A 19,932-nucleotide genomic window follows, 5' to 3' on the forward strand; every position below is an offset into this window, starting at 1 on the left:
TGGCGGCGACATTCGACGGCGACACAACAGCGGTCGCTGGTCGATGACGTCAGCGCGCGTTAACAGGAGACTTTTTGAAGTCTTCTGAAGCATGTTACGTTCTATGTGTACAGAAGTAGGCGAATGTGTTTTAAATTTTTGGGAACCCTAAACTTTATATACCATATCTAATAACTTATTTATAAGTGATGTCGAGTGAATGAGTGTTTACAGGTGACGTCAGCAGCACCATGCGCAGATGTAAACAGAGTTTGTCCATGTGGACGGTGTTTCTAACTCTCGTGCCTGTGGTCTCCTGTTCATCTGTGGAAGTTCAAGTGAAGGTTGACAAGCCTCTGCGAAACCTGAAGCACTTCTGGAGAAGCACTGGATTCTGGTGCGATTATACTGTCGTGTTTCTACTGTTTACCATAGTACAGCGACGTTATCAAATCATATTACCCTGAATACATTCATATATCGTGGTAATAATATTGCACATGGTAATAGGCTACTATGGTGGGTTTTTTGCTTGTTTTTCAGTCCTCCACAGCCTCACACTGATGCACCCCTGTATGATCTGAGTAAAGATCAGCAGATGAATCTGGCTCTCATCGGCTCTGTGCCACACAGAGGAATCCAGCAGGTGCGCATACATTGGATGCTGGAGCTGGTGTCTGCACAGTAAGATCAGAACCTCACTATTCTCACAGAAAGAGGGCTTTTCAAACTGGCTGAACTGCAGTAACTAACACCCAAAAACAGTCCATTTCATTACTAGAAACAACAATGGTTAAACTAAATACAAGGAACATAAAAAGTACTTTTTACTGGAACAAAAACAATTGTGCATTCCCCCCCACCCACGTTTTAATTAGAAAATATTTGGGAGGGCCTTGAGATCGACCTGTCCAGGTGGTTCCCGGAATGAAAAAGTTTGAGAACCCCTGAAATAGACTATGTGGTCTGCTGTAGTAGTCAAATGTTTTCTCTGTTTTCCATGTAGAGTGTCCAGGGGAGAACATCATTATAACTTCACTCACTTAGACCAATTGATTGATCTTCTCTGGCAGAATGGACTTCAGCCAGGTGTGATACGTGACAAACAGACTTTAACTGTAGGACTTCACCTTGACGTTGTGTTAAAGGTGTGTCTGGCTTTTGTGAAGGGTTTGAACTGATGGGAAGTGTTTCGAACACCTTCAGCAACTTTGAAGATAAAAGACAAGTTACAGAATGGAGGAATTTGGTGTATTTGATTGCTAAACGATACATTTGTGAGTATGAGAGATTGGGGTTTTAGCGACTTCCCAGTTATGACTAAGCTACAACACGTTGTGACTGGTGTTTTGTATGTGAGCAGTGAAGTACGGCCTCGGCTCGGTTTCTCAGTGGAACTTTGAGACGTGGAATGAGCCGAATAACCACGACTTTGACAACATCTCTGTGTCACTGCAAGGTACGTGTCTGATAGCATTTTAGTGAAATATTTCTTATGTATTATATTACTATTGTATAGTACAAATCATTTGAAATATAAATGGTGTTTTGTTTCACCCTCTCACAAAAAAGTCGGTTTTATAAAATAACACGTTTTCATGTTTGTGTGAGCTGTTCCTTTACTTGATTTACTCCTAAATTGATTTCTTGCAGCATCTGTTGCTGCCGTTTGTCATGATTTTGGGTTTTTGTTTTGGATTCCTAAACTTGATCCGCCTTCTGTGTTGTGGTTTGCTCAAAACAAGAACGTTTGAGGACTTGCAACCATACAGAAAGCAAATCCTCTGTAGATTTGTGGTTGTGCTGTAGGCAGTTCAACATTCTCATTGCGCTGATAGTAAACTTGTCTGTTTCCTCCTCCAGGTTTTCTCAACTATTATGACGCCTGCTCTGAGGGGCTTCATGCAGCGAGTCCACTGTTGAAGTTTGGGGGTCCAGGAGACTCGTGTCGTTCTCCCCCCCGCTCGCCGTACTGCTGGGAAATGCTACAGCACTGTTACAACGGCACAAACTACTTTACAGGACAGACCGGCGTACGGCTCGACTACATCGCGCTGCACAAAAAGGTTTCTGTTTTTGGCTCTTTTTTATCCTTCGGTTTTGGCGTAGGGTTCAAAGATCTGCGTTGTCGTCAAAAGGCTGTTCTCAAGCCCTCCTTATATGCCTCTTGAAAACGGCGTTCCTTTTTGGATGATGTCATCAATCCCTCCACCTTTTCATTAATATGCTGCTTTCTTCTATAGGGCGGGGGAAGCACGTTACCCATCCTGCAACAGGAAGTTGCTACAGTGCAGGAAATCCAGCAGCGGTTTCCACGGTTACGCTCTGTGCCCGTCTACAACGATGAGGCAGATCCGCTGGTTGGCTGGAATAAAGCGCTCACCTGGAGAGCAGACGTTACCTATGCAGCCATGGTGGTTAAGGTAGATGATGTACACGTGTACGAATATGCAGCATCCTGCTACTTGGAACTGCTTGAGAATTTAGCTGGTGGGATAGATTTGGCGACACAAAAGTCTTTGTCTGATCTCTGGTCTGCCATCAGGTCATCTCGCAGCATCAGAACCTGCTCATCGCTGACCAAAACAATACAGTCAACTACACGCTGCTCAGCAACGACAACGCTTTCCTCAGTTACCACCCGCACCCGTTTACCCAACGCACCCTGACTGCCCGATTCCAGATCAACGACACCAACCCGCCCCACGTGCAGTTACTACGGAAACCAGTCCTGACTGTGATGGGGCTGTTAGCGTTGTTAGGTGAGGGGATCCTTGTTGGTTTGGTGTGACTAACCGTCCGTTCTTCTGTTTCAGCTCAGTTTGTTTGTTTGTTAGTCACAAGTAAACACAGGATACGACTTGCAGTGAAATGTAGGTCTGGTCAGCTTTTCTTAGACTGTGTACATAATATATGTAATAGAAGAAAAATAACAATAAAACCCAGAGTAATAATAGATAAGACTTATATTTATTTATTAAAATGAGTTATTTATAATTAGTTATTATAATTTTGTTGTTGTTTTTTTATTGTATTTTATTCATATTTTGAATGAGGTTTTATATTTATGCTTGTAGTTTTCATGTTAATTTTAGTTTAATTTTTTAGCAATTTTGTTATGGAAATTCGCCCTTTAGTTAATTGTTTTTTATATTGCTTTTTTTGTATAAAAATTTTTTTATTTAAATTCTAGTTCAAGTTTATTTTTTATTTGTTTTCAGTTAATAATTTTAGTGCCTCCACTTCAACTTTTTAAATGTATTGCTGATGCAAATTTGCTAATGGAAATAATATTTAGGCTTATATTTAATTTGATTTCAATTAACAGACATGTTTTGATGGTATTAATTTAAACAACAATTATTTTGGTAAACAGAATGTAAGCAGATGTAAACAGAATATTGTCGTGAGGTGAGGCTGGTAAAACATGATCAAAATACAGGAATAAAAAAATATAGCAGTACCTTATGTTTACGTAATATATATCTGTGTACTGTGCATAATGCATATTAATTTTTTATTTATTAAAACACACATGCATATATTTAAGAAAAATATGAAATATAAAAAATAATAAACATTTATGTATCATTTAAACTATTGGTAAATATAAATAAATAAATGCATGTAAATATTTCCTATATATACTACAATTAATATGCACAGTACACAGACATTTATTATGTAAACAAACGTTTATTCTGGATGCGATTAATCACGATTAATCCATTGAAAGCGCTACCGAATATGACATTATTGAGGTATTTATGTTTGTGTTGTGGCATGCAGATGCATTGATCACACCAGTACTGATGGGAGTTTGTGGTTTTTGTGTTTCAGGTGAGACTCAGGTGCAGGCCGAGGTTTTGATTGACAGCTCTGAAATGAATACATCAGTGGGTGTGTTGGCCAGCGTTCACCTTCCTCAGGTGTCATACACAGCCGACAGCTGGCAGACCACCGTCCTGCTGTATAACAGCAAAGACAACCAGACCTCCAACACCACTGACATTATCACTCTGCGTCTCACCGGAATCCCAAAACACACGGGTCAGTGAACACACACTGTCTGATCAGATATATTCTGTTGTCTTTAGTCATATGCTTGTAGATTTATTTATGTCCTGTGTGTGTGTTTTAGGCCTGATGTATGTGACACACTATATGGATAATAATGTGACAAACCCGTTTAAACTGTGGGACAGCATGGGACGCCCCGACTACCCCACTACACAACAGTTTACACAACTGCGGAGTCAAGAGGTTCAACACACACACACACACACACACACAGACACAGACACACACACACAGCTTTGAAAGGATTCATACTCAATCCACAGGGAATAATGTTCATGTTAAAATGCCGCAGGATTCACAAACAGCCGGACCGCTGCCGGTTCATCCTGATGGTTCTCTGACACTAAAGTCAAGTCTCGCCGTTCCATCTTTGCTGCTAGTACATGTGTGTGCCAAATCTAATGAACAACCTGACCAGGTCAGTGACAGTATTAAGTTGACAATGTACCTAATTTTGTTTTCCAAATTTTAATGATGGTTTATTTATATGTGGGTAGTTGACGAATAAATCGTACATGTGTCCTATGGTGTGACATAGTAAAATTTAGAAAACAAACTGTTATTATTACATTGTTTTATATTATTAAAATGTATATTTATCATATAAAATAGCATAAAATTGATCTTCATTGTTAGTTTTTTCTAAATGTCTGCCGTCACACCACAGGACAAATTTGCACATTAGTCTGTCAACTACCCATGTCCATATTTAAATGTGTTTACATGTCAATATTTTTGCTTTTGCTCTTGAATAATAAAGTGACTTTTTAAAACTTATTTTTATGAAATGAACACCTGTACATGTTGTTTAAGGTGATAAAAGACATTGTTTAGTGTCCAAATCACAAGCATCATCATCCGTTCTGTTTTTCTTTTCACGCGTGTCACTTCTGACTCCATTTTAATAATGACAAGTTCAATTTTGGTACATTTACTGTATCTTAATTTTCAACTATGTTGTGTGATCTTCAGCAGAACGATCTCAATAATATTCAATAATCAATTTATCACCCATCCAATGATACCACAGGAAGCGTTTTATAGGTTTCAGTCATTAATCCTCATGTGCTTTTATTCTCTCCGCAGGTGAACGGGGTTCGTTTCATCGCTGTCACCAAAGGTCAAGTTCTGATCGTGTGGAAGGATCACTGCATCGGTACTAAGTAAGAACTCTTTTATCACATCACACGTTCAACACACCTGCTAATCATTGTGTGCTTCCAAAACCGGCTGCGTTTTATTATTCAGGTGTATAAAGACGTATGAGGTGGAGTTTTCCAAAGACGAGAGGATTTTCAAGAGGATCAATCATAGAGACACTATCTTCACCCATTTCGCTTATTCTCCAGGTATGAATTCAGCTTGATTCTGGATAAGTCATGACTTCAGGCACTGATACATGTTCACCTGCGTGTTTTTCTACAGATGATCTGGATGTCAGCGGATACTATAGAGTGAGAGCTGTGGATTACTGGGACAGACACGGGGAGTATTCTCTCATAGAGAACTATTCAGAGAAACACTAGTATTACAGATTTACCCTGCGACACCAGAATACATTCTTGCAGGAAACATGGCCTGTTACTAGTTTATAATATACTGATTAAACCAACTTTTATATTCATATACTATATTACTGACTGTATAGTAATAGCGTCATTCCGTGTCAAATCGACTACATTTTACAAACCACCCAGGCTGAAACTTTTACATTTGATCTTTCTTTTACTGGAGAAAGAAATACATAAATGACGATTGAGTGCATGACACTAAACAATCCGGATTAGCCTTTCAACATTCATTCCTGCAAATACACTATGTTTTATTGAATAGGTGTTGACCGTATAATGTCTTTCTATTCTATTGTAAGTGCACCCTGATTTGATAAACGTGACTTGTTTTTTTACCCATGCCTATAAGATTTTTTTTAATTGCATTGTTTTGTCCATAGGCTTAGGCCATAATGTCAGATATTAACCAACCCAGACATGCCAAAGAAAATCAGGTACAAGATTAATGAATATCTTAGCTCTTATGTTTCAATTGACTTTTAATGTAGTTCATTGCCGTCACTGTTTAAAGAACAGACTAGGGTCAGAAAGACTGAACGCACTCATATATTTGAACATACTCGGGGACTATTTCAGAAAAGCAGGTATTACTCTGGTACGATCAAATAGAGGAAAAACAGTGTAAGGTGCGAAAAAAGGCAACATGAAACTAAAAAGAGCGGAGTACAAATGTCACTCTTTATCCAGGGAGATAAAAAGTAGATCTTCACAATGGCAACAAAACAGGCTTCTTTCCAGGCAGCTCATTTCAGAATTGTGTCCTCATTAGCTGTTAGACGAAGAGAAAAACAGATGATTACTCATCTATTTAAAAACAGAAGAAGAATGACTCTTTAAATGTACAGCCAGTTTTTGTCTAAAATGACATTGGTCTTGAAATCCTCTGCAGAATCATAGCAACATTTAACTTATTATGGGATCTTCAGTCCCCAAGAGATGACCCACCGCATGTAAAATAAAATGAACTTATGTGAACGTACATCATTTTAAAAAGATTTAAACTAATCCTTGTAAGCGTGCAACGTGAGTAAAATGAATACTGACAGCAATTTTACACTGATGAAGTTCAACTATTAAGAGAAACATACCTTCGGCCTCCAGTTTAGCAATACGCTCCTTCTCCTCTCGGACCTTCTTTTCCTCTTCTTCAATTCTCCTCTCCTCCTCTGCGATTGGCTTCAGGTGATCTGGAAGTAAAGAGTCTTTTAATACAAAAAAACTAAACACTAACAGATTCATTATGCTAATTAGATGGTGATTACTGAAGTCTGACTGAAATAAATACTTTTTATTATTATTATATTTTACATATTTTAGTAATGAACTTCATGCTTTTATCACAATCATAATTAATGAATTTGCAATTACATTCCAACACAAACAACTGCAATGTAGATCTTAAAACAGGTTGTTATCCCCATAAACCTCTAGTTTAAATAAATATTTGAAGAGTTTATTTCCAAAATTAGATAACTCAAAATCATGTTTTTTATAGTGCATTCCAATTAATATCAATCAAACTGCAGTTAGTTTGTTTTGATTTAAGCCATAATAACTAAAAGAAAAACAGCTAACTAACACAATAAAAACATGACAACATAATAAAACACATGATATTTGAATGTTCTCTCATTTTGGAAACAAACTCTTTATTTGTTTCCGAGCAGGCATTCTACATGCACGCGCGTGCCCTCTCCAAACAAATGAGCGTATGAGTGACTTTGACCGTACCGAAACATTTTTAACATGACATGACACTCAGCAATGAATTACAACTCTATCCAACATCTATAATGAAGATATATACTTTATTTACTATATCTCAAAACCATAAACACAATGACATCTGAACACCTGCCACAGTTTCTTACCATATCGTCGCTTTCCATAGATAATCCCAACCAGCAGTGCAGACCACCTGGCTGTCTGAAAGATAAAATAAACATCGTTGTTTTTTTATCATAATACATAAAACACTTCTGGTTTTATTAACAGACAATGTTGAATCGTGGCGTTTGACGTGCCCCATTACAACAGCAGTCAACACCACACGCACAGCTCCGACTTTCCATTGCAACACGGTAGTAATTAAAATATAAGATGAGATTTATTTCTTTGAAATGACTTGTTTTAAATGTCCAACCTTAATCAGAGGTGATACTTGTACTGGAGGAACCATTTTCGCTTGATTTCGGTACCGCAGCAGAGGTCAGCGACGAGGAAGAGCTCAGCGTGACATTTATGAGCGCGTTCTCGAGCACAGCGCCACCTGCTGACCAGGAGCGTGCTCGCGGTTATTGCGCCGTCTGGCGCTCCGCACTGTAAATAAGACATTATTATAAGCATATATCTATGGTTATAAGAACTTGAGCGCAAGTGTTGTTTACTGTAAAAATGAACTGTGCACGAAGGCTTTAAAAGATGTAACTAAAGAGTTTAGTTCACCCCAAAATAAAAATATTTTACTTATATTTACTCATATTTTACCCATGCCATCCCACATTTTATATTCATTTTTATTAATATTTGATATTGCAGAAAACCCCTGGAACCACTTAATAAAGCCTACACCAAGGTTCTTCAACAGGGACAAGGTCAGGTAAAATGTTACATTGTTCTTCCCACAATAAAAAGTGTGTTCAGTAAAATGAAGATTGCACAATGTATGTATGGTAAAAGATTCTGTACAACCACATTTATTCTTTTAATGGCTTTGAAATGTAAGCTGTAACAAAGTATGTAAATACTTTAATATGCCATATTGTCCCAGCGATATTAGACATTTTTTATCTAATTAAATTTTTAGCTATCACGGCATGAGAACAAGCGTCTCAGTTCTGTGGAAATACTTGACAAAGCAGTCTGATCTATTTTGAATGGTGGCTAATTGAAAAGCCAAATTAGACTAATCTTCTTTTGCACTTGTAAGTGAGGTCAAGTTCAAGAGGTCATGTCCATTGTGTATGTTATTCAATCTAATGTGCTTATATAACCACACTCCGAAAACAGTTTCGTTTTGTGTTCAGGTAAGAACACATCTCTGTGTTATTTCTGGGACAACACAGTTTGTGTTACTTTTAACTCAACTTGTGTCGTCCCCTTTATTTATTTAATGCAAAATCAACACAAAATGTGACACATTATGTGTTAAAAAGCATAACACAAATAGCGTGTTAATAATTAACACATGATTTATGTGAGTGCAGACAGAACTCAGAACTGCAAATACTGTAGTTCGATTTAAATATTTACATCAGTAAAACAGTCATAACAACTTATTATGTACAAGTTTGGCACTGTTAGACAAGGCATTTCAAAAAACAATATAAATAAAACAGCTTGCGTGTTTTTCAGCATTAAAGTCCCAGTGAAAAAAAAAAAATTTTTCATGAAATATTGCAGCGTTTATTGTAAATAGTTTGTCAATGTGGGACATTCTCTTTTTAAAATTCGTGTGCCTTCATAATCTTTAGATAAAATCTGAAAATGTACTTCCTTCTTGTAGTGACTGACGTAGGGTATGTTAGACGGCTTGGGCGGAGCATATGTAAACTCCTCCCCTTCAACTGTCAGTTTGCTGCCAGTTCCATTTCAGAATGCAACGGCTGTTTTATACATCCAATCAAATCGCAGAGAAAGACGAAAGCCTTTTCTCTTTAGAAATTCCATTTCACTGGGAAATGCGTTAAAATACGAAAGTAAAAACGATCGCAACGTCCGGTTCACGGGGACTTTAGATGTCATTATGGACTGTGAAACCGCTTCAACGCCGCCACAGTTGAATTTCTCCTTTGCTCTCTGAAAGAAGTTCACCTTCCCTCGGTTCTTCATGTTAAACGTGTACTCGTGAGATTTCAGTTTGGCGTAGTAATCCGAGAATTTATTGAAGAGGATCGAGATGGGAAGCCCGTTCAAAATGATCCCGAAGGAAATGCAGCCGAAGGCAAATATTCGTCCCAGAAGCGTCTCGGGGTACATGTCACCGTAGCCTACAGTAGAGATGCTGACCTGCAAACACAAGTTGCTGTTTACACGGGCACGACGTCACGAATATCCAATTATGATACTAATAAAATCATGTTTTTACTCACAGATGCCCACCACCATGACACAGGAATGCTAGTGAACTTGGTGTGAGGGACGTCATGCTCCACACTGTAAACCACAGCGGAGAATGTGAAGATTCCCATGGCGATGAAGAGAAAGAGACATCCCACCTGTTGGTAGCACTGCCTCAACGGGAAACCGAACGCTCTCATGCCCGTGGAGTGACGCGCCAGTTTCAGAATTCGGAAAATGCGCATGAGCCGCATGACACGCAGCACTTGTCCCACTTTGCTCACCTGTCCAACCGTCTCCATGTCTGAGTTTTGTTTAGCAGAACCGCCCGTCTCGCATCTCTCGATGACAAACTGCAGAAGCTGCAGAAGGATGGCTACGAGGTCCATGGCGTTGAGCGTGCTCTTACCGAAGCGTCTCAGGTCAGGGGTGGACGCCAGATGCAGCAGATACCCCATGGTGAAGAAAGCTACACACAACGTTTCTATTAACTCGGCGTACGTCTTTCCACTGAAGCGGTTAACGGACGACATGTTCTCCATCTCATCCACCGTGCTCAAAGTCATGGTGACCAGCGACACCATCACGAACACGCTCGACGCCACCGCCATGAGTTTAGCCGGCACGGAGGGTTCTCCATCAGGTTCCACAGCGCCCATCGTCTCTTCCCGGAGAACATTCCCCGGAAGGCCTCCTCGTTTTCCTCGATTTTCACCTCCGCCTCCAGCTCCTCCTGAACTTTCAGCTCCTCCCGTAACTCGTCTTGTTTCTCCTCCAGCAGGATCCGGCAGCAGCGCTGCGTGTATTTCATCCGCACGCCCCAGTAGTTGATCTCCTGCAGGAAGTTGTGGGGACAGAGCTCTTCTTTGATCCGCAGCACCCCGTCCTGTAGAAGTTGAAGATGCTGTTGAACACGTCCGGATCTCGGTCGAAGAAAAACTCGTTGTCCTTCACCACGTAGTCGTCGCAGAGGTCCAGCTTCGAGCTGAGGTCCGTGGAGGTGGCCAGAAGGCCGATTCGAGTCCGCGGGTACCTGGCTGCCATTTTGTAGGTGATGCGGTAGGACTTTCCTCCAACGTTCAGGTTGAGCGTGCGGTTCCTGTTGGGCGACGCGAACCACAACGACTACGGCTCGGAATGTTTCACCACCTCCTCGCCATCGTCGTCTGCAAATATGTCGTAAATGTCCTTCTGTAGTTCACTTAATGAACTCCACTGTTTCAGCGAGCGCTCTTTGGCAAATGGAACGACGTCATCTGTTGACTCTGAGGATGCTAGTTTACAGTTGGGAAAGAGACTCTGTCTCCTGGTTTTCTGATGTCTGAACATCACGCCGGTCCTCAGCTCTGGTTCTTTACCTCTATCATGCTCAGTAAATGTCAGAGCTTTACCGACAGTAAATCTAGCCTAAAGAGGAAGGAAGCTTCGTCTGATGTTGTCTAGAAGCTAAGAGTTCAAGCTAATTGCTTTTATCCTTTAATCTTTTGCTTGCTTATGACGCCTTTTGAAGTGTTGTGCTAGGCTGAAATGTGTCTCGAACTCTCTTCTTCTTTTACAGGTGGAAGAGAGAGAAGCCAGTTTAACACCCAAACACTTTTAAACTAGAAGTCTCTTATTTGCGAGAAGCTAATGGCATTAGCTTTAAAACAAGCAGCACGAAGGACGCTGGATAGTTCTCTCGTCATTTATTCTCCCTCATGTGGTTGTAAACCTGTATGTGAGCGCACATAAAGAGATATTTTGTGATATGTCCCAGTGGTTTTGTGTTCACATAACGGAAGTCAAAGGAGTGTTGTTTGGTTATCGACATTCTTCAAAATATCTTTTGTGTTCTGCAGAAGAAAGAAAGTCATTTTTGGGTGAGCTGTCCCTTTAAAAGCAGGTCTGATGTAATAGGTCACTCAGGGTAACTGGGTCATTAGGATCTAGAAGCAGGGTTGCCAGATCTGCATAACAAAACCAGCCCAATGGTGAATCAAAACTAGCCCAAACATTAGCACTCAAAATCGGCAACTTCAAAACCTAAAACGTATATATAAAACATATATATATATATAACAACCCTACTCGACAGTAAAAAAGTAGCCCATTGCATTAGAAAACCAAAGACTTGGCAACCTACAAGCTGTGTTTTGTAGCCGTAGACCTACAAGTTTAGTTTTAGGGGTAATTCCTATTGTTATTGATTATTTCTATTAACTTCATATGTGCCTGTAATCTTTTTTTGTATGTGTTCTGATGTTAATGCCCAGCTGTCATCTTGCCCTCTGTTAAACTATGGACAAGTTTTATTAAATTAAAATGCTTACTAAATTATCCATTTGCACAAGTGTACATACAATCTGTTAATATGTTTATTCTACTATATACTACCCTGTACAATGTCTCTTATATGTTATTATCCCCCATTTTCTGTAAAATAGTCTTTATTTTATATATGCACAATTTAGAATCTTTTAGACTGTAAATCGTATTATATTGTATTGGCATTGTGTTGAATGTCTGTACTAGAAGCTTCCAACACCAAAGAAAATTCCTTGTGTGTGCAAGCACACTTGGCAATAAAGCTCTTCTGATTCTGATTCTGATTATTATGATTGCATCAAATACAATACAATTGAGACTGTATTGTTCTGCATTGTTTTGTATTGTGGGATCTTGAAATTGTACTGACACTTTACCTTTTACCTTTAAGTTTATGTGTCTACACTGCAAAACATGCATTTCTTACATAGCATTTTAGTCTTGTTTTGCAGTGCAAACATCTAAAATGCTTTCATATCAAGATGCATTTACTTGAGAAACAAAATGACAAATCAAGTCTTGTTTATTTTTAAAAAATGGATATAATAAAGAAGAGAATGAAGAACAATAAATTAAATTTTAAGAGAAAACAATCTTATATTTGTTACCAAATTGTATATTTTTACACTCAATATGATACTCTTTTTTAATAATACGTAATATCTTGTGTAATTTTGTTTCTTAACTCAATATATCTTGATATAAGAATTTTTTGTTATTTACTGGAAAACAAGACAAAAACAGAATGTATGCAGTGTGTACATAATATTATTAACATCATCATATTTTTAGTCTTTACACCGTTTTTTGCATTTGTTCTAAATAATTTTAGATATTTTAAAAGTTTCAAAACGCCAAAGGTTTAACTTATATTTATAAACACTCATCCACACAAAAAGAGTAAATAACACAATTATTTCCTTGTAATAAGCAACTGTGCCATCGATCCGATGTCCATATCTAGTCAAAGGAAAAAGTCAGACATTTGTAAATTGAACAGTATAAGTCTTAATAAATCATCCTGTCAGTTACCGTGAATGCATACTTACATGCTTAATGGCTTATACACTAATGCTCTTAAATCTTTAGCAGATCAGATTGAACAATAATTTCAGTAAATACAGGAAAGGGACACTTTTTAATCTCAAAGAGGCACTTGCTGCCTGTCCATCTGTCATTTTTCTGGGTCTCACACAAGACCTCCACACAATGAGATTCTACAGTTTATTTAATAAAACATATGTCCACTGTATGATGTTTACAGTGCTGGTCAGCCTACAATGAGGATGTTCTGCTCTGTAAAACAGACATTTCCATGACAAAAAACACCAGTTCAAAATTATTTTATGTAGTGTTTTTGTTCTATTGGTACCCACTAACAGAACGACTAGACTATTACAGTGTCCGCTACAACCAATACAATTTCCATATTAACTCATATTCGTTTCATTGATGCTTTCAGTTATTTTATTGTTTAAAACAATGTTCAACAATCTTTAGCAAAAAAAACTGTTTAGATAAACGAATTTGAGTTTTTGAACATGGTGTATTAAGGAACAGCGTTGTCTTTTGCGTTCCGTTTAAATAAAGTTTTCCGCGTTTGAATGAAACATGAATATATTGTACTGCTTATCAAAACGAAAGAAAATTACTGGAGGAAGAGTTAAAAGAAATGGGGATCAGAGAAATTACACTTAAAAAACTGTTGAATAATGGCGTGAAAAATTATAGAGTATATAAAGCATTGATGAAATATTTAAGAAAGGTAAGAATCTGTTTGATAGGATTTAGAAACCAATTTATTTTGCTATATATATATATATTATTTTTCTCCCTTCTGCTAGTTTAGTAATTCTATTCCATCAATGAACCACACTCCAGCTCAGTAGGTGGCGGGAATGCACCTTTCTGTTTGTATACCAACCGCCATAAAAAGCCAAAAGAAGAAGAAGAATGAAACATGGCCGCCACGGAAGCTGGATGTGAGCATTATGTGCGCAGTTGTTTATTAAAAGTGAGCAACTTTATTTGCATATAATTACTTGTTTGCATTGTATTTCACATAATCTTTCTAATATCATGAAATATATATGTATGTTGGTCACGTGTCAACTTACGATAATGTGAATATCATGTCTCACGACCCAACTGCTGAATGTATTCTTGTGCTGTTTCATGTGTAAAGTTATTTAAGAAGAGTAACATATTCGCATTTACATTTTGTAGTTGATGCTTATAAATGGTAGACTTGTAAGCAATTTGTATAATAGTATAATAGAAGAACGTTTCATGGCATAAATAAACGGTGTAGGGTTATTAGTTTGTTCCTGCAAACTGTTTCTCACACTGTGTTGAGTACCAACGGGGCTATTGCATTACTGCATGAATCATGATTGATAAAAACAATTGGAATGTTGTCTGGCATATGGAACCAATAGAATGTTATTTAATCCTACTGGAAAAAGACCCTTGTTTTTGTTTTATGATGGTTCATAATGGTTAGACTTTCTGTTTTTTTTCTCGAGCAGTGAGTACTGTACATTTATGATCTGTCTCTTTCTGCAGGCGCCCTGCTGTGGGAAGTTTTATGTGTGTCGACTTTGTCACGATGGTGAAGAGAATCATCAACTGGACCGATTTAAGGTCCGAGAGGTCAAATGTGCGGCGTGCAATACTATTCAAGAGGTAAGCTCTTTAATTTAGGCAATTCTACTTAAGTTTGCATGCTTACTGAGCATGTATTGGGTGAATCTCCTGAAAAGAGTAAATATTCGATGTAATATTTACAACCGTTTCAAATTCCCTGTTAGTCTCCTGTGCAGAGCAGCAAGAAACAGCATCTTCAGTCTTGAAAAGATTTTTGCTTTTTTAGGCTCAACAAACCTGTAAGGAGTGCAGAGTGAAGTTTGGGGAGTATTACTGTGACATTTGCCATCTCTTTGACAAAGACAAGAAGCAATACCACTGCCAGCCCTGCGGAATATGCAGGTTTGCATTACATTTACATAGAATCAGTTAACTGCAAGTGCCTTGCAGCACTATTCATTCATTCATTTATAGCTTTTTTGTGTGTGCAAATGTACTCATTCACTTCTGTTTCACTGCTCGTGATCCTCAGAATTGGTCCAAGAGAGAAATACTTCCATTGTACGAAGTGCAATTTATGTTTAGCCACCGATCTTAAAGATAATCACAAGGTACGGAACGTTTTAGCGCACTCTTGTTTAATTTGTTCTTGAGCGTTGAAACAACACCATGACTCTGTGTTTATTAGTGAATATAAAGTATTACCTTGATGTTTCAGTGTGTTGAGAATGTGTCCAGACAGAACTGTCCTGTATGTATGGAAGACATCCACACGTCTAGAGTAGGAGCTCATGTTCTTGCGTGTGGGCATCTTCTGCACAAGTACGTGAGTGTTTGATGATGAATTTAGCTGGAAATGAAAATCCTGCCTTTTTTTCTCACCCGTATGATGATTTAGCTAAAAAGGAGTGATATTGGGTGAATTATATTTTTAGGGCCTAAAGAAGTTTAACGCTTTATAATCAGCCTGTTGAAACGTTTTGTTTTGTAATGTATGTCATATAGTTTGTGAAACATTGTTATACAAATAATTGGTTATTTGACTGGTTAAGAAACACTTGATCATTCTTATGTTTCATTTGCCCAGTTTTGATAGATTTAAACAAGTTTGAAGTCCTGATGGAAAGTCTTTGTCTTTTTAGTTGAAATGACACTTTATTTTTATTTCCAGAACATGCTTTGAAGACATGTGCAATACCGGGTAAGGAACATTATTTTGTTACCGTTGTAATATTACCGTGGCCTGAAATGCTCATATCTGGTTGCATTTATACTTCAGATGTTTATGATAAGTACAGTGCCATCTGATCTACGGTAAAAGTGTCCTTCCGTCTGTGTCCTGCAGGGCTTATCGTTGTCCTCTGTGTATGCACTCAGCGTTGAACATGAAAAAGTTTTGGGAAGAGAGAGATTGGGAGATTGCACACTCACCCATGCCTGCAGAATATCAGGACGCTACAGTCAAGGTGCAACTGTCATATCGGATCATATCAGCTGATGCTTTTATCTGAATTGACTTGAAAATGACGAACAATACGAGCACAGGCAAATGTTCATATCTGTTTGTGTCTGTATGATATTCTCATATATAAATGTTCATTCATTTATGTTTTTATAACAATTAAAGGGACAGTTCACCCAAAAAGGAAATTTCTGTCACCATTTACTCGCCTTCGAGTTGTTCCAAATCTGTATAAATGTCTTTGTTCTGTCGAACACAAAAGAAGATATTTTGAAGAATGTAGGACAGCAAACACTTCTGGGGCACTTTTACTTATACTATGGGGGCAAGATCTGTCTGGTTATAAGCATTCTTCCAAATATCTTTCTCGGTCTTCAACAGAACAAAGACATTTATACAGGTTTGGATCAACTCGAAGGTGAGTAAATGATGACATTTTTAGGTGAACTATCCCTTTAAGCACCTTCGCCTATACATTTTTGATAAATTGTAAAGGTATAAAAGTAGAGCATTTATAATATTGAAAAGAATCATGTTTATTTCTTTAATATTGTGTATTATACATTTTTCTTCTTTTGGTTTTGTTTAGTCATATTTATGGCTTGGAATAAGATGGATACCTGTGTTTATGTTTGCAGATCATATGCAACGACTGTCAGGCTCATTGTACCGTCTCTTTCCACGTGTTGGGAATGAAATGCAGTAGCTGTGGATCTTATAACACAGCGCAGGACGGTGGCTTGATCTCACGGGCCGCTGCAGCTGCACAGGTGCTCACGGAACAGCCGCGTGATGAAGAACCCGAGACCGAATTGCACGACGTTTAGATTTTCAGCAGAATATACAGACTATAATCTTTCCCTTTTTGTTATGTCTGCATAACAATTATAGACATTTCTATGAATCATCCGGATACTAAACAGTCACATACAATATCATTGATCTTCCACACGTATCCATTTCTGATAGACTTCTGTTTATTTGAAATTACTTTTTAATGTCCTGGTACTGGCAAAGAAATGGAAACGGTAATGCAACAAAGAGAACTAAATGAACACTGCATTGTCAATCAGTTATTATTAATATTGTTTATTTGACTGAATGTTAAGCAGAAGACAACAGAGCTTTTGAGACATTGTTCATATTCATCATCGTTTGTGGATGACCGCATTATGATCTGAACTCATCCCCTGCTTTTTAAAAACAAAATGGGAGTTATTGAATTGGGATAAAAGTTAGTTTTTATGTATAGCCATTATAAGTAAACATCGTTTTAACATGAAATTTGTGTCTAAAATCACTTGTGCCAGTGCATCTTCAACAATCTCACTGCTCAAATGGATGAGTTGCATACATGTTTGTTGTTTATAGAAATATAGTGAATTTTATCACATGCTTTTAACTGGAATTAACTTTACAAATGGCATAAAGCATTTGTATTTTTAACAAAAAACAAGCTCAGAATACATTTTGTGGTTAGTCGGGTTATTAAATGTTATCTCCTCGACGGGCAGGGTTACTGGTCCTGATGTTTGAATCTGAAGCATCCGGTGGAGGAGACATGTGGTGGAGCTTCATGTCCTCCAGCTTTTGTCCTGTGATGGTACTTGGAGTTTGAGCATTGGCCCGCTGTAGATTCTCATTGATGCTCTGTGATTCAGTGGGTGTTGGAGTTCGAGTCTCTTCTGAAGAGCTTGACTGACTGGATTCAGAACTGGAAGATTCAGAACTGGATGATGTGTGATGCACAGTAATCGGTTAAAAGACCATTTAAAACGGTCAAGGTTTATTCAAACAGAACATTTCATACACTGGTGCAACTGCATCCTCTCCAGTGACTTACAAAGATATAAAGCATAAAAAGTCTAGTTATGTTTAAACAAACATTCAGCAATTTAGAAATGCAAAGTCATGGGTCTCTAAGGAAAACTGAAAAAATAGATGAATTCAAAAAATAGATGAAGTCACTTGCTAAATGCATAAAATGTCAATTAAAATTAATTAAAAAACATTATTTTACAGTGACAAGAAATAGAGCTATCATATACATTGAAATATATTAATTTGTTGAATAAAAAATAGTGCTTCATTTTCTCGTACTGGTTTACAAACGGTGAAAGTCACTAAAATAAATCCAAATAGTGCAAATAGTCTCCAACAGTCCATCTTCTATTAAATGACCTTCCCTGTTAAAGAGGGTAAAATGACATTACATTCATTAAAATCATTATTAAACGAGATAACAGCAACAACTGTGTTTTTCATCAGATATGGTGAGACTTACCGTGTGTTTAAACTCCTCAGAAAAGATGTGAAAATGGCCTACTTCAAGCACTAAAGATCAAATGTTTGGCAGCTGTAGACTGACAGTGAACTGGAACGGGGACTATTTATACAAACGTTAATGTTTCCACGCATGCACAAATTGATGTTTGTGATCAAACCTCTGATATATGTTCATTTAATTTCACGTTTGGTTTGCCAAACTTGAGTCCTAAAGTGACCGAAATCCACTGAAGACATCGAACATTTTGTTTACTTGAACCAAAACACATTCACTTGGTAAACATGTTTTGTTTCATTCAATCCAACCACGTGTCATCTTAAAAAAGCTTGTGTGTTTGGATGTGTTCAGCCGCTATGAATTCATCTAAAACCCTCAGTCACAAACATATGAATTATGTTTATATGGTCAAAGCAATGAAGCGTTCAACAAAAACAATAACAAAATAGCTAGGCTATAGTAAAAAAAACGTACAGATGTAAAACAACAATTAAATCATTACAGTGTAAAATTTTACAAGCAATACAGATAACTTGCTTCATAACCAACTTTAATTTTGTTAAAATAACCATGTAGGCATGGCTGGACAACATTTTCTTTTTTAAAACCTTTACGGTATATATTATCTTCAAAGTTTTCCAACCCTCAACTAAGCAGTGAACTTAAATGTGGTCAAATTAGGGGCTACTGAGCTGTTCCGATCAAGTCTAACCTATAAATACTGCAGCTTGTTTTTTGTTCAGCACAAACTAAATCTCACATCAATATTACATCTGATGTTTAGAGCAGATCTACGCAAGCTGATGTTGTTAAGTATAGGTGGCGTGGGTCAGATGTCCCAGTCCCGCCCTGAATGTAGAAAAGAAACATTATCTTTGTCATTTTTAAAAACCAGAGCTCTCTTTTTTGTATCTAGATTTATGCATTTGACCGATGCTTTCATCCTAAATGACACTGCATTCAAGCTACACATTTAAGAAATAAGTGTGATCTCTGGAAATCAAACCTATGACTAAAGCAATGCGAAACCAATCGAGCTACACCAACAAAACCTTAAAATAACATAAGCTTTACTTTTCCTCCCAAACCTTAATGCACAAGACGACAACAGTTTTCTTAATGCACTTTAATCGTTTTGACAGATAAACGTGTCTTCGATGCAGAACTTCATAAATAATGAGATGTGTGCTGTGGGGAAACATCTGCTGACTGACATCTTAAGTTTCATCTGAGCAAGTTAACCAAAACACTCACTGAAAGGGACAGTTCACCCAAAAATGAAAATTCTGTCATTTGCTCACCCTCAGATTGTTCCAAACCTGTATACATTTCTTTGTTCGGCACAAAGACAAACACAAAGGAAGATATTTGTAAGAATGTCAGTAACCAAACAGATCTCAGCCCCCACTGACTGCCATAGTATTTATTTTCCCTACTAAATGGGGATGAAATCTGTTTGGTTACTGACATTCTTACAAATATATTTCTGTGTGTTCAACAGAACAAAGAAATGTATGCATGTTTGGAATAATCTGAGGGTGAGCAAATGACAGAATTTTCATTTTTGGGTGAACTGTCCCTTTAATAGTGGAAATCTCCATCTTGAT

At 37.7% G+C, this 19,932-nt stretch overlaps 3 protein-coding genes and 1 long non-coding RNA gene across 7 annotated transcripts; 2 read left to right on the top strand and 2 right to left on the bottom strand.

Annotated features, from left to right (window-relative positions):
* The first annotated feature begins 45 nt into the window (after positions 1-45).
* On the top strand, positions 46-9,837 carry idua (alpha-L-iduronidase). Of its 4 annotated transcripts, none has more exons than XM_057360486.1 (16): positions 46-376; positions 523-663; positions 986-1,068; positions 1,149-1,256; positions 1,343-1,438; positions 1,843-2,045; positions 2,223-2,402; positions 2,525-2,741; positions 3,820-4,029; positions 4,121-4,242; positions 4,352-4,477; positions 5,146-5,222; positions 5,308-5,408; positions 5,485-6,064; positions 8,169-8,224; positions 9,724-9,837. In XM_057360486.1, exons 1-14 carry the CDS (start codon positions 231-233, stop codon positions 5,583-5,585), a joined length of 1,911 nt encoding a protein of 636 aa, XP_057216469.1. In that variant the 5' UTR covers positions 46-230; the 3' UTR covers positions 5,586-6,064; positions 8,169-8,224; positions 9,724-9,837. The 4 variants fall into 4 exon arrangements, with proteins under 4 accessions (XP_057216469.1, XP_057216476.1, XP_057216482.1 ...); XM_057360493.1 differs by having other exon boundaries at positions 8,169-8,229; positions 9,724-9,817; XM_057360499.1 differs by lacking the exons at positions 46-376; positions 8,169-8,224; positions 9,724-9,837 and having other exon boundaries at positions 537-625; positions 986-1,256; positions 5,485-5,967.
* LOC130570291 (uncharacterized) lies at positions 6,161-7,901 on the bottom strand. Its single transcript, XR_008964948.1, has 4 exons — positions 7,774-7,901; positions 7,502-7,556; positions 6,719-6,817; positions 6,161-6,399 (listed from the first exon to the last, which is right to left on the bottom strand). It is a non-coding gene; the product is annotated as an uncharacterized LOC130570291 (long non-coding RNA).
* On the bottom strand, positions 8,327-12,265 carry kcnv2b (potassium channel, subfamily V, member 2b). The gene is given in 4 exon segments (XM_057360511.1): positions 8,327-9,638; positions 9,722-10,317; positions 10,320-10,568; positions 10,571-12,265. Coding segments are annotated over 4 exon segments (1,710 nt in total). The 5' UTR covers positions 11,019-12,265; the 3' UTR covers positions 8,327-9,221.
* A 1,587-nt stretch (positions 12,266-13,852) lies between these two features.
* Positions 13,853-17,323, top strand: rchy1 (ring finger and CHY zinc finger domain containing 1). Its single transcript, XM_057360523.1, has 8 exons — positions 13,853-14,007; positions 14,559-14,678; positions 14,866-14,981; positions 15,112-15,190; positions 15,298-15,401; positions 15,751-15,780; positions 15,925-16,045; positions 16,680-17,323. Exons 1-8 carry the CDS (start codon positions 13,954-13,956, stop codon positions 16,866-16,868), a joined length of 813 nt encoding a protein of 270 aa, XP_057216506.1. The 5' UTR covers positions 13,853-13,953; the 3' UTR covers positions 16,869-17,323.
* Positions 17,324-19,932: the final 2,609 nt, after the last annotated feature.

The sequence above is a fragment of the Triplophysa rosa genome, linkage group LG2 (genome assembly GCF_024868665.1).
Source record: "Triplophysa rosa linkage group LG2, Trosa_1v2, whole genome shotgun sequence".
In the NCBI taxonomy this organism is placed as follows: domain Eukaryota; kingdom Metazoa; phylum Chordata; class Actinopteri; order Cypriniformes; family Nemacheilidae; genus Triplophysa; species Triplophysa rosa.